Raw genomic sequence first — 14,443 nt, forward strand, 5'->3', positions numbered from 1 at the left:
AAAGGGAGTGGGGAGCGAGCACTCATGGGTACAGGGTTTCTTTCTAAGGTGGTGAAACTCTTCTAAATGTTCTAAACTTGGGGTGATGGTCGCACAACCCTGTGAATATACTAAAAACCCCTGAACCGTATATTTTAAATGGGTAATTGTATGGTATGTGAATTATACCTCAACAAAGATGTTAAAAACAAACAAACAAAACTATCTCAGAGGACAAAACCACCACCGAAACTTACTACCAAACCAGACATTATGCTCACTTGGGGCAACACTCACAGAAGACAGGTACTTCCTGAGCAGGTGAATTCAAGGCTACCATGTTCTCTATCTTAAAAGTAAACACTCCATTTTTAAACAAGAGAATAGAGGTGTTCCAAAGCATGGTGTTTCCTTGCCCCCAAAGAATTCCATGGGCTGGTCATCGACCCAGTTCTCCACAGGGAACTCCAGGAATGCAATGAGGGAAAGCAGGGAGAGAACACTGAGCCAGAGGTTTCAAGATGGGGTGGAGGGACTGAGAAACAGGCCTGGAGAGGAAACATCTGAAATACTGGTAGGGAATCTTCTAGATGTCTTTTAGGAGTGTGGCTCTAATGATGATTATTAGTAGCTCTTGATATACCCACATGCTTTATAAATTCATTGTCCTAACTGGAATTCATGTATTATTAATCTAATTATGGTCCCACCTTTTTATTTCCATGAAGCTTAAGGGTTGTTAAGAGGATTATATATATGGGGAGAACCAGTCCCATCCCTGAAGATACTAAGAGCCCTAACGTGAATACAGCCTAACCAATACCATCTATTAGTAAGCAGACCAGAGAACACGTAAGAGACAGGCGTACCTCCCAGAGCATAGAGTAACTCCAACGCTTGAACCATCGACTGTGCTGGGGGGGGCTGTAAAAACATAAAAATCCTCCTAAATTAATTTCTTCAGGTAACAGACATAAAATGTGACTATTTCCTGCTCAAATCCACTCCTCCCTCTTATGTGCCCCATACATCCCAGCCTCCGTGCTTGTATTCATATTGGTGCCCTGGAAACACCCTTCCTCTCCTTCTCAGCATCCTTACTACTACTTGGTCTTCAATCTCAGCTTGATTAAACACAGACCCTTGGAGCCCTCCCTCATGCTCCCCTCCACCAGAAGTGATGGGTCCCTACTTTGAACAACCTCCCTGTTTTCCTACACTCTCAACAGACACTTCTGATTTTTTCCTTCATAGTATCAACCTTCTACTCCAGCAGCCCTGGTGGGTAACAGTGCACCACCCAGAGCCCGGCGTCAGGCCTCGTCCACAGGGGGCTCTGACATACATGGAATCCGAATTTCTGAAAAGAGAAAACACTAGGCAATCTGAACTTAATTTAAGCAAAGCTGCTACTGTGATCTTCAGTCTGATTATCTGGATCCAAATCACATCTCCAGGATTTTCACCTAAACACACTGACTAGTATTTCTCTCTGGCCTCATCTGATTTGGGACTATATGCTAACACGTTAACATAGTTGCAAGGACCACATATGGATAATTTTAGTTTGTTTTTCTGTATGGTCTTCTGTCTTCACTGTCTTTTGTTTTTTGTTTTTTTTAACCCAGAGAAACTTCACAGTGATTACTTGGGATGGCGGCAAAATATTCCAACAAGGTCATACTCCGTAAAATACACAACTGTCTTCCTCCTGGGCAACTGAGTTGTTTCCAGTTCTTCGCTACTTTAACTAACACTGCTAAATAAACAAAATTATATGTGGCCCATGATTTCAACTGTAAAAAAACAAAACAGAACAAAAACCACAGTTTCAGGAGAAAATAATTGGAAGGGAATACATGGAGATGAATGTGTATGTATTTTCCTCATTCTCCAGTTGTCCAAAAGTTTGTGATTTTCATTATTCTATTTAAAAATTTAATATACAATGATACTATAAACATGATCATGCTATGTACATCCTTTTCTTCTTTTGAATTATTTTTTCAGGAGAAATTTCCCTGAGAAGAAATACCAGGCATTTCTAAAGCTCATAAAATAATGTCAGAAAGCCCTCCAGGACTGAAGAGGAGTACGAAACCGCTTTCCCAACCTGGGTCAGCTTTGGACTTTCTCCTTTTTCTTCCTGTTTGGTCACTTAACTAATGGGAAGTGGTAGCTTACAGCTATTTCAATTTGCACTTACTTCTCTTCTAGAGAAGCCAAACACGTTCCAGTGTTAGTTTACTGTATCTTCAGTGGATATTCATTCCAAATGCTGCTTAAAAAACTGCAGTTTTCGAGATGCTGATATGTCATTTTTGCCATTATACGTTTTCCTTTCATCTTAGATGGGAGGCTTTTCTTAAGCTTTTAATTTGCATATACTGTTTATCCTCTCCATAATTTCTTGCATACACCAATAATCAAAGAGTATATTTTTTCCATACTCGTGATAAACACACAGTTGTTTTCTTTGAGAGAGAGACTGATATTTTCTATTCCCTCATTCACCTAGTCCATCATGACATATATGACATGAGGGACTTTATTACCTGAGAATCCAGGCTTGTCACACCACATAACTATGCAGTTGGGACAGAACAAGAGTTAAAACGCTCGTCTTCAAATCATAAAAATTCAAGAAGAAAATATGATTGAATGTTTACTAACTGACCTAGAGGTGCGGAAGTGCTTCATAAGGACAGAAATAACAGAAGAAATCACAGAGACAAAGATAGATTTTACCGTGGAAATACTTATAATGTCTGCACATTAAAAAAAAAAATTATTAAAAAAAAAACCAGTAAAATACAAATAACTAGAAAAACCATTTGCAAGAAATACTACAGACAGAGGTTAATGTCTTTAATAATTAAAGGACTCTTAAAAATCACAATAACACTGATTCTAACAGATAAATGGCTTAACAATTCAGAAGAAATATAAAGTGGACAATAAATGGGTTTTTTTTTAAACTGTCTTTTGAGAAATCATACAGACATTTGTCCTCCCTCCCTTTCTCCCTCCTGACATCAATCAAATTAGCAAACCTCTAAAAGAAAGTAATGCAGCATGACCGAGGCACAATGCATGGGGCAGCGTGCGCTGCTGGGGCTTACAGCAATGTGGCCACACATCAAGGATGTACAAAACGACTGTGGCTGTTGGACCCAATAATTCCACTCCCGGAAACCAGCCTCAGAAAATAAGCAGAAGGGCGATCAGCCACGAGGACGGCCCCTGCAGCTCTACCACAGTCCTCCTGGCTCCCCCAGCTGTGATACTCCCTCACATAGGCCTCCACACGCTCTGCTGTCCCAGATCTCCCCCCACCCTGACCTGGTGAAATCCTACTTGGGTTTCAGGTCTTACTTGGCACAAGACTAACCGGGCTGGGGGCCCTTTCTTTGTCTTTCAGAGCACTGGACCCACACATGGCAATTACCCACTTACTTGTCACCCCCCCCACAGCCAGCAGGCAAGAACAGGAATTGCATCTGCCCTGTCTGGCCCTGCTCCCCCATACCCTGCATGGGGCCCGGTGCAAAGCAGGCACACAACACACGAGCTAAGTGGAAATTTAAAAAAAATTTTTAAAAAAGTGATGCATGCTATCTAATGTCCCAACATTCACCCGTGGGCATTCCAGACAGAAGGCAGGACTTACCGACATGAAGTGGAACCTGAGGACGTTGTCGATCCCTAGCGCTTTCAGCTGTAGGATGACAGGCGCCAAATTGCTACGCTGCATCTCAGGGATTGTGCATTGAGGCAGCTTGTCAAAGGCTTCCTCTGAGGATAAGAAATCAGAACTGTTTAGGGTCAAATGCCACAATCAAATGCAATCATTATGCCTATGGGACAGTTTTCCTTCTCTAACAAGAGGCTCAAAGATTCTAGGATCAGATCCATCATGATATCATGACACAGAGTTGTTTCATATTTAGAAAAGACCATTCTATTTAAAAAAGACCTCAGCAGTTTATATCTTTATAAATAATACATCTTTATGTTATCTTTATAAAAGTCTGTTCTTTTACTTCAGGATGCTTTTTTAACGTGCTTTTGTCAGCAGAACACGAAACCAAAGCCACAGGTATGTGCTGGATCACAACTGGCACCCGGCACCACCACCTCTGCGTGGGGCTACAGTAAGTCTAGAAGGCAAGAACTGTACCTATAAGCAAAGAACAATCTCGAAGTAAATCACCAAAATGGTAACCAGAATGTAAGAAATGACCAAATCTTACAAAGAGCAAAAATGGCCCAAAGCTAACTTTTAAAACCAACAAGCCAGGCACGCATCACACTCAGAAACTAATGCTGCCCCAAACAGATGAACGAATGCTTACGTGCCCCATGAGGAACAAAAGCTGACCTCCAACAGGAAAAAGCACCACAAGGCAAAGCGGTGCCAAGATGGGAGGGGCAGGAGAGGGGGCAGGGAGGAAGAGACTTCAGAGGCCTTTTCATAAAAGCCTGACAAACAGGGCGGTTGGGGGGCGGGGGGCGAAGGAGGAAGGGATTAAATCACTTTGGTATCTATTCAGAAAGCTTATGGATTATACAGAGAATGCTCCACCCACAAAATCCCTCTCACGTCAGTCAACAGTTTAACTGTGCACACCCTCCTTAAGACGAGGCTGGCCCAAGCTCCATGTAGATCATAAGGCTTTCGTTAACTAAAGAAAGAAAACAACAACAAAAGGTGTCATGAAGAACTCAGCACTATCACTGAAGAATTTTTTCAAGAAGGTTGTGAGTAAACAGACAACCAATGTTCTGTGGATGGACCGATACAAATGGCCACAGGCACGGGTCTAACTGGGAGGTGCTAAAGAACAGGCAACAGCAGGAAGTTCCAGATGGGATACTCCCTTGGAGTTTCAAGAACATTTTGGGGATAGCCTTTTGGTAGGATAAACACATTTCCCAGCATACTGCTGACGGAGGGAGAAACGAAGTTCTCAGATACGAGGACAACCTTGCTGAGAAGCCATTCACAGGAAGCAGTGGGGCCCAAGAGTCAATGACCTTCAATTAAACTCTACTGAAGACCGAGTGTGATGCCCTGTGTCAGGAGTGGCAGGGGCAGCTTCCAGAAGCTTCAGTGATATGAGAGGGCCGGGACCAAGACCAGAAACAGTCACCTCCAAGTCTGGGTCCTCCTGAAGGAGAGGACAGTCCTCCTGAAGGAGAATGGAGGCTCAGGGAATGAGGAACAATCATTACAAACAGGCACGTGAGGTCACTTCATGAGGGAGCTGTCATTTGAGAGAGGATTTGAAGGATAAAGGGGAATCTGTTGGGCAGAGGAAACAGCCCAAGGAAAGGTATCAAAGATAAGAGATGTGGATGTGGGAAAACAGAAAGTACGTTCAGGAAGAGCAGAGGGCAGCTGGGATGCAGTGCAGGGCAGGTATGTGGATAGTGGGAGAACATAAGCCAGGAAATGTCCTGGACGGTTCTGGGAAACAGTTCGGAGTCTGAGCAGATAACACCCTGCTCAGGACCACACTCTGTGAAAGCTCATCTGGAAACCAGTCAGCCAAGAAAGCCTAGAGGTTGGATGCTAGTACACCCCACTACTGTCACGTGGGCCCTCCCCAGCCCCTCTCCACTTAACTGCTCCTGCTAAGGAGGACAGCGACCTTTCAACCGAATCGACCTGCCTATCTTTAGTCTGCATTCTGTGACTTAATTTCTTTGGAGCATGAGATAATGCTGGCCACTTCCTCTTTAAAAATAGCCTGAGTTCCTCAAAAAGTTCAACATAGAATTACTGTACGACGACACAACTCCACTCCCAGGTATATGCTCAAAAGAATTAAAAATAGGCACTCAAAACACACATTTTCATAGGAGCAGTTATTCACGAAACCCAAAAGGTAGAAATAATCAACTGATGTGCAGATCAACTAGTTGTGGTATATCCAGCCATGGAATATTATTCAGCATAAAAGAGAACAAAGTACTGCGGCGCCTGGGTGACTCAGTCAGTTGAGCGTCCAACTCTTGATTTTAGCTCAGGTCATGACCTCAGGGTTGTGAGATCGAGCCCCATCTTGGGCTCTGCGCTGGGCATGGAGCCTGTTTGAGATTCTCTCTCTCCTTCTCCCTCTGCCTCCACCATCCTCCCTCTCCCTCTCTAAAAAAAATTAAAAAAAAAAAAAAAAGAATGAAGTACTAATACAACAGATACGAACCAGAAGAACATTTGGCATTCATTATGCTAAATGAAAGAAGCCAGACACACAAGACACATGTTGTATGATCCCATTTATACAAAATATCCCAAACGGATAAACCCATGGAGACAGAACAGAGGAGTGGTTGCCAGGAGGCAGGGACGAGCGCAGAGAAACTGTTTAAGGGGTATGGAGTGAGGGAAATATTCTGAAACTAGACAGAGACAGTGATGCACACTGTGGATATAATTAAATCCCACTGAATGGTTTGATTTAAAATGATTAACTTTATGTGATATGAATTCCACCTCAATACATTTGTTTTTAAGTATCCTGAAACTTTCTCTTCTAAATTTCCGGATGCACTTTAACCTCGGTTCTCTCTTTCCTCTCCCATCTTTCCTCCCCCATCTTTCCTCCTTAGAGCCTTTGGTGGTGGAAGACCCATACCACCCTGGCCTTGGGCTCTGCCTCCCCCCTCCCATGGACACTCCCCTTATCTGCTTCCTCCCCACCAAGTACATAGACATTCCATTCCCTCTGCCTGGGGCTATCCCTTCCCCTGGAGAACCTCAGGGTGCACTTGGTGGCCAGGAAGATCAGGCACAAATTGCTCAGTTGTGAAGTCCTCCCCAGTGGGATAACTCCCTGCTCTCTGCTTCCAAGGCTCATTCCGGAATGGGGACCCTAACATACCGTAACATGCCAATCTGTTTGCGGGGCTATCTCCACCACCTGGCTGTCAGCCATATGCCCACCGACCACATCACACCTAGCCCGAGATGTCCAAACCCCTGCACAATGGTTGCCCTATGGCTCTGTAAACATTCCCTACAAGAAAGAATAACATCAAGGACTGAACAAGGGTGATGGTTACCAGAAGTAAAGAAGAGACAAATGACAAAACCTCCGGATGTGGGAAGTGAGCATAGATGGATGTTGAACAGAGGAGAGGATTAAAAATGATGTGAAAATTAAGTCTGGACAACTGAGGAGTGATCTTGGGGCCATCACCCACCAAAGAGAGGCACAGAGAGAGAGAAAGAGAAGCTCTGGACACATCACTGTTGAAGGCAAAGCTGCCTTCAAGCTGGAGAGACAGTTCCTGAAGGGCTGAGACCGTCTTTATCATAATTTTATCTTGCTCCTTCACAGCCTAGCACAGTGCCTGGCACAGACCAGGAACTGAAAAACTATCTGCTTTCTCTCAGTGGTCTCAGCACAGAGTCTGCCATTTTCACTCCGCAAAGATGCTCTGAACCAGAGGCAAAGATGGAACCCACTGCAAGGCCCCCCAGGAGTCAGGATTCTTGTTCCTCTCAGAACAAGAAAGCAGCGCGTTAAGCTGAGGGGAAAGGTAAGAAAGACAGGACCCGAGACACGTGGCCCAGGCTACAGGGAGGTCTATGCCCAGACATTAGGCTGGAACAGAGGGACTCATGGGCCAGCCTCGGCCAATGGGAGCAGTAGCGAAGAAGTGCTCCATTTAGACTGAAGAAAGCAACAGGGGCCAAGGGACATAGGGCCTGGTGAGGGGGTCTGGATTTTATGTGAAGTTCTGCCCACGGGGGGAAACATCTGTGATACTCTCCACTGCTCAGGCTACTATGAGAAAGTCAAAAGCCCTGACAGAACACCACACTAACCTGTATAAAGGCGGTAACATTTTCCCGAGCGGCTGCGGCCACCACGTCCTGCGCGCTGGTTGGCTGACGCCTGGGACACTGGGACCACCACCAAGCACTCAATGGCCGTCCTGGGATTGTAGGCTCGGAGTTTCACGAAGCCGCAGTCAATCACATACACAACCCCGCTGATTGTAACGGAGGTTTCAGCCACATTGGTGGCCACTATCACCTAAGTCCCCACAGCAAGAAAAGAAAAAAGACAAGTTACTTGGTTCTTTTCACTTTTAAGAAACTACTCAAAATCCTGAAAGACTTATTAAAATATTTCCAACAGTGTAGAAGCTGTAAGAGGCAGTTTAACATACTGGAAAGAACAGGAGTTTTAGGGTCAGTGTGCCCTGGATCTGAATTCTCCAAGGTGTGACTCTGGATTGCTTAAATTCCTGCACAGTCCCTCATCTACAGAATATTCACCCCCGCTCCTCGATTGTGGGAGGCATCAAACACGAAATATCCATAAAGCAATTATAGCCTGGTGCTTGGCCCATAATAAATACTCAACAAATGTTAGTTTTTGCCTTCTGCACAACTAAAGAAAATCACCACCTTGAACATCTTTATTCATTAATTCACTCACATTTAAACTATCTTCTGAAGGTCTGTGCTCTGCAGGCACTGTTCAAAGTACTGGGGATGGTGAATAAGGAAGACAAGGCCCCTGCTCTCCCAGAACCTACAGTCCAGTGTGAGTGTCTGGGTGGAGAAGCAGTGACCATAAACAAGCAGATAACCTCAGCGTGACCAACCCATGAACAAAATGCAACAGAGCAGTAATACATTATACAGTATTTGAAGCGTTCCCTATGTATTACGTTATAATAGTGGGCTGTGTTACTTTGGATGGCCAGGGAAAGCTTCTCTAAAAGAAGATTTTGAGCTGAGGCCTGAGTAATAAGAGGCAGGCAATGCTCTAGAGATCCAGGCAGAAGAAATAGTTCACAGAAAGGAAAAACAGCCAGGGAGGGCAGAATCCAGAGGAAGGACGAGATGAGGCTGGAGGACAGCAAGGGCCAGACCACGTGCTGTCTCTGGGCCACTGTGAGGTGTTTACATTTTATTTCAAGTCCACCGGGCACTGCCCCTGCAAGGTTTCAAGAAGCGAGGAACACATATAGATAGATAGCACTTAGAACTAAAGGCACTTGTACATCTATCATCTTATAAAAATCTTCCTACCATTTTTATCTAGTAGACACTTAAGATTTTATACCAGAGAACCACCAATCCAAAGGTTCTTATTTATGTTTCACAGCTGAAAAAACTGGGCTCGAGGGTGAGTAACTTCGCCAGGCGCCGAGTAACGCAGGCACGGAGTCCAGGCCTCCTGACTGGTTGGCCACAGCTCACATTTGGCAGGGCCAACTTGAGTTGCTCCATCCCAATGGCCATGAGGCTGCACACCTTCTTCCGAGTGGTCTGAATTGGGAGTGGACCCTCAGACCATCCCTCCCCTGCTGTCCTCTCTGCCACCTGCTGATAAACAGCTACAATAAGCCAGCTTCGGGCCCGTTCTATGCCTTCCTCATCAAATGGGAAGGAAAGCCAAGTAAGGCTCTGGGGGTGATGAGCAGGATGCAGACTGGCTGCCTGCTGGTACCTTCCAACCAGGGCTTCTCACCACACCCTTCCCCACCCCAATTTGAAGGCTAAATATTTTTAAGCCACACCTTGAATTAATTGATTAAAATTTGGCTCTATAGGCTAGCTGATGCCTAAAACAAATGGTTTAGAAACCATTTGTAGTAACTTATCTATTGTTCCTGACTGATCACAATTCACCTGGACAGTCACTTAAGCCAAGCTAGTATCGTGCCGTGGGGAAATACCGAGCAGACAGAAAAGAGGCAAAGAGAAGTCACTTGCTCTGATAATTACTGTCAGAATGACCCTTCTGTGAGGCAGGTTGAGAAATCTCTACAACATACTATTTATTGTGTGCTTTCACATCTACTGCACAGAAACACAGACCTAAAAGTCTTAAAGAAACCTTCCTGTTAAGCAAGTTTCACTTCAATTAAAAAAAAAATATTTCCCAGTGCATAGGGAAGGGGCACCAACATGACCACAGCTGGCTGCAAACGCCCCTGGTCACCGGGTCAGTCTCACCTTTCTGACGCTGCGGGACACCCTTTCAAACACTTTCATTTGCTCAAAGGAAGGTAGTCCTGCGTACATGGGGAGAACCCGGAGGTGTCTCTTCATCCCAGTTCGACCTAGCGCCCGAGCCTGCTCGATCAGCATAGACACGACGGTTTCCACCTCTTCCTAAAGACATCCAACCAGGAACCAAAGAAACCGAGATCAATCTGAAGCATGTCATTTTATCAGACTTGAAAGAAAATGAAAGTCGGGATCGGAGTTTTAATTATGGACGGATTCATGATTTCTAGGGTGACCACACCCTGCTCAGGGGTGGTTTTTAATCAAATGCTACTGAACAGCAGTGCCTATGGGGTGAAAATCTGCAAGTGTCAGATTCATTACTGAAATCTATACTATCTGAAGTGAAGAGAAGAGCTCCCGATAAACAAAACCAAAGCCTATCTTACTTGGCTTTCATGTACTGTGGCAAACAAAGCATGTCATACATGTGGACAAGCCGTAACATATGAAATCGCTAGAAGCTTTCCCCAGAAGAGATTACGGTACCGTGGAAAGTGCTGATGGTGGAAAAGATTACGGCTGGAGGACGGTTCTGAACAGTGCTCTTGGGCTTGTTCAGCTGTCCTTCCAGAGATGTGCCCACCTACCACCTCCAGGATGAGCGGTACCACTGGGAAAGAGGCTTACAGGAGCAACACACACGCACACAAAATGTACCTAACACAATATTTCATTGTGGTAAACAAAACAGCCCACTGACTACATCATTTACTTTGGACTCAACTAATAAATTTAAAATATACTGAACCCTCTACAGATAGAACAGGTGGGAACTAATGATTCCCTGACAACTTGGTCAGCAGATGAATGACATCAATCCAAACAATTTTTTATGCAATTAAGTAAACACAAGATACAATAAAACATGAAATGAATGGCTAAGTGAAGGAACAGGCCCCTGTTTAATTCTGGTGCTGCCTTAACGTGTCTGCTCATCAGAGAAAATTCCAGTGGAATTACCTGTCCAGTCAGAAATGCTAATATGTCTCCATCTCCTTCTGTCTGGTGAATTTTCATCACAGTTTCTACAGTTGATTTGATATAATCTGGAACAGGACTGAAAAGATGTATGAGATAAGTTCATCACTAGGACATGCTTGTTAATTATAGATTAATTACCCTAATAATCTGGCAGCAAAGCTTCATGAAAGTTAGTTTGGGCCTGCCTGGCAGGTAAACAGTATATGATGAATAAAATAAACATTCACTCCCTTTTTTTCTTTTTTTTAAAGGCAGCATTCAAAAGTAATCCATAATTATATGTATACCATGATTCTTAGCTTTATTTGCAAAGAAATAAAAACCCATGCAAACAAATGTGCTATCTCTAGCATGCGAAGATGCCTGGTCAATGAAAATAGGGGGCTGCGGTCCCAGTGCTAAATCCCACACTCTTTCCCCTTTCCCTCCTGACCACTAGCAGCCTGTCTGAGTAGGTTGTTCAGAGCTGATGGATATGCTATCCAGCGAGAAAAACTCCCGAAGTCACACCCACAACTCTCTGGATTTATCAACCACTGTACCATCTCCTGTTCTTTCTCCAGTGACTAGGTGGAGAAATTAGGATGGTCTCTTCTTATCTAAGGGGGCTCCTCCCACTCATATCAACCAGGCCTCCTTGCTAAGATGCAGAGAGCTAAGAACCAAACGATTCAAATCATCAGTGCTGCCCTCACAGGCAGGCAGTCTTGTAAACCCCAGTTCTGAAGACTATCAAGCCTCCTTCCTGTAATCTTATTACCACTTTGCTCTTTACAACTGAGCTACTGACCACAGACTCATAGAAATTTGCACATCAGTGTCAAGAGTTTCAACTGCATTCAGTGGTGATACTGAGCAGGGTTCCAGAACATCCTATCAATGACAGGAGACACAAAACATGCTCCACTCAGCAAGCTGGTATATTGCCCTTGGGGCTGCAGGCAGAGCCAGTGGCTTCTCATTCCATAACTCAGGCCCAGTTTGCTAATCACCATCATTAAAAATGCAAGTATCCTTAAGGGTTGCATACTTCTATGGAGTAAATCTGAACAAACCTACTCCTTTGGAGTAAAACTTAGTGCTTGCTGGTTTCCAATTGTAATTTACCTTCTGGTTGGAATCTGAAAAAATGAAAACCTAAATAAAACAGGTGAAAGTTCCCTGACTATTCAGGTGAATACACACACACACACACACACACACACAAATTCAAGTACCATCAAACCTTTGTAGATAAAAGATATCCACTGGAAATGTTCGCCCTTCTACTGTAAGGATCACACAGGTATCCCTCGTTGGGTCACTGGTTTCATTCTGATTAAAGAAATCTCGAAATTTCTATTAAGAAAAAAAAAAGAGAATACTTCATTTCTCTCAACAAAAAAAAAAATTTCACAGTAACTCACCGAAAGAAAGAAAATAATATAAAACTGGCAGAGCAGGGGATGGGTAGTAGAAACTGGATATGTACAACTCAGACTATGGGTTGCAAAATAACTACTAAAACTCCTATTTTTATTATTGCAATTTTGAGGAATCACATTTCAATGCCAGACTCTTTACTAAGGTTTGATAAAAAAAAAATAATAAAGGTTAGATTTCAAAACTGTATTATTCACTAATGCATCTGGGTCAATGTGTAGCTGTAGTATTACATCTTATTTTTATCCCCTGGATTTTATTCAATAGAAAATTGGGTCAAAAGGTGTGATTAGAATTAAATACAGAGTATATCAGGTTGATGTGTAGTTTTAATCTGAAAAGCACATATCTGATCACATAAGGTTATCAATTTATAAAGAAAACTTGTATTTCTAGGAACACTAGGTATAATACTAATATTACAGAGATACATATATATTTACTACAAGCTCCGCAGACTATAGGCAGGGACAGCGTCTTCTCCATCTCCCATGCCCTATAGGAGTTAACACAACCCCTTGTATGGGGTAGGTCATCCACTATACACTTCTCCGGCACTCCCACAGTACCCTGAGAAGAGAAGCAGCTCCTGGCAGCTTCTCCAGTAAAGGTGGCCACGTCTTCTTCCATGGCACTTGACCACCAGACTGGCAGTCTATAGGGAGGCCTGGCACGAGAGCTCTGGCCAAAGATGGGGCAGGGAGATACCACATTCCCTGTCAGGGAATGTGACCCCAGATACACAGAGAAGCTGGCAGGGGAGTGAGTGCCAGAGGGGAAGCAGCTCTGTCAATGGCAGAGGGACATGGAAATCCTGGTGGGTGGAGTATGTCATCTGAGTCCCACAAAAGATATTCCAGTGCCCCTGAGGCCTGGCTGGGCATCGCTTTCTATTATCCTAGGAGGTCTGGCTATGTAACCCCACGTCCTGCCTCCTTCACTTCCCCGTGTATCTTTACAAACCATGCCAATGCCTGCTCCTGGACACCGGGAGCCCAGGGAGCACTGAGGACTGCATCGAACACAGTGAATGGACACAAAGGAGCACTTCTACAAGAGTTGACTGGACTAAACTACAGAATAATGGGATGCGATATGCTGACCTCAAAGTTGTATCTGAGAAGACTAAGCACCGATGTAAAAGTGCTTCATGCCAACAAAAGAACCATGCTGTGCTATGAAGAACCCTGTGGCAACATTCTTCACTTCCCTTTTGGCTCAATTCAGTTCAATGACTTCAGCCCCCAGTCTCGCATGGGGTGCACAGCACAGGCACGCTACAGGTGATGCACAAACAAGTGAGAAGAGACAGCGCCCCCACACCCCGAGAGTGAATAATCCAGGGGGGACAGGCACGTCAAGAACCAATCATAACACAAGCCGAGGCAGAACGACCATGACCAGAAAAAAGCCCCAAGTTACTCAGAGAGAATGAAAGGTCAATGCTGAGCGGCTTCCAGGGAAGGCTTCAGGGAGGCAGCAGTACCCCTGGCAAAGCCTGAATGGGGGAGGACGACTCCTACTGGCTGGGAAGGAGAAGGGACAACCCTTCCCAGGATGACAGCAGAGTGCAGACTAAGACATAAAGGGGCCACTGACAATGGAGAGAGCCCAGGGTCTAGGGCAGGACAGCCCCGTTCTGAGTTAGTCCTCCCATCTACAAAAGGACAAACTGCCATCCACCCTGGGTGCGACTGCAGTCGGTGCCGGTCTGGCCTGGAACGTGTCCTCAGTAAGTGATCGTATTATCACTCTGAAGGGGCCCAAGTGTCACGCTTCATGGGCACTTCATTTGCTGGGCAAGACAAGGCAGCGAGCACAGGCATGACATCATGAGACTATGTTGCAGATGCCTGGCTCTGGTGGCTGTTTTGGAGGAGGGCAGGGGCAATAAGCAACTGGAGGCAAGCTAATTCAGGAACAAACTGGAATAGCTCAGAGGAGAATGAAGGCGAACACTGGGCAGGGGCCGGGTGAAAGCAAAGCACGCAAGATTGAGTGACGGGGCCTGGCAATGGC

The 14,443-nt window shown here is 44.7% G+C and overlaps 1 protein-coding gene across 1 annotated transcript in view; it reads right to left on the reverse strand.

Annotated features, from left to right (window-relative positions):
• DHX35 (DEAH-box helicase 35) overlaps positions 1-14,443 on the reverse strand; it is a 64,132-nt gene that overhangs the window by 19,913 nt on the left and 29,776 nt on the right. The window contains exons 9-14 of the mRNA XM_002915160.4: positions 12,228-12,340; positions 10,982-11,078; positions 9,965-10,123; positions 7,817-8,027; positions 3,650-3,774; positions 849-903 (exon numbers count right to left, since the gene is read on the reverse strand). Of these exons, the coding sequence (XP_002915206.1) occupies positions 849-903; positions 3,650-3,774; positions 7,817-8,027; positions 9,965-10,123; positions 10,982-11,078; positions 12,228-12,340 (760 nt within the window). The remainder of the gene's footprint in view (positions 1-848; positions 904-3,649; positions 3,775-7,816; positions 8,028-9,964; positions 10,124-10,981; positions 11,079-12,227; positions 12,341-14,443) is intronic.

Source organism: Ailuropoda melanoleuca, chromosome 13, assembly GCF_002007445.2.
Source record: "Ailuropoda melanoleuca isolate Jingjing chromosome 13, ASM200744v2, whole genome shotgun sequence".
NCBI classification, from domain to species: Eukaryota; Metazoa; Chordata; class Mammalia; order Carnivora; family Ursidae; genus Ailuropoda; species Ailuropoda melanoleuca.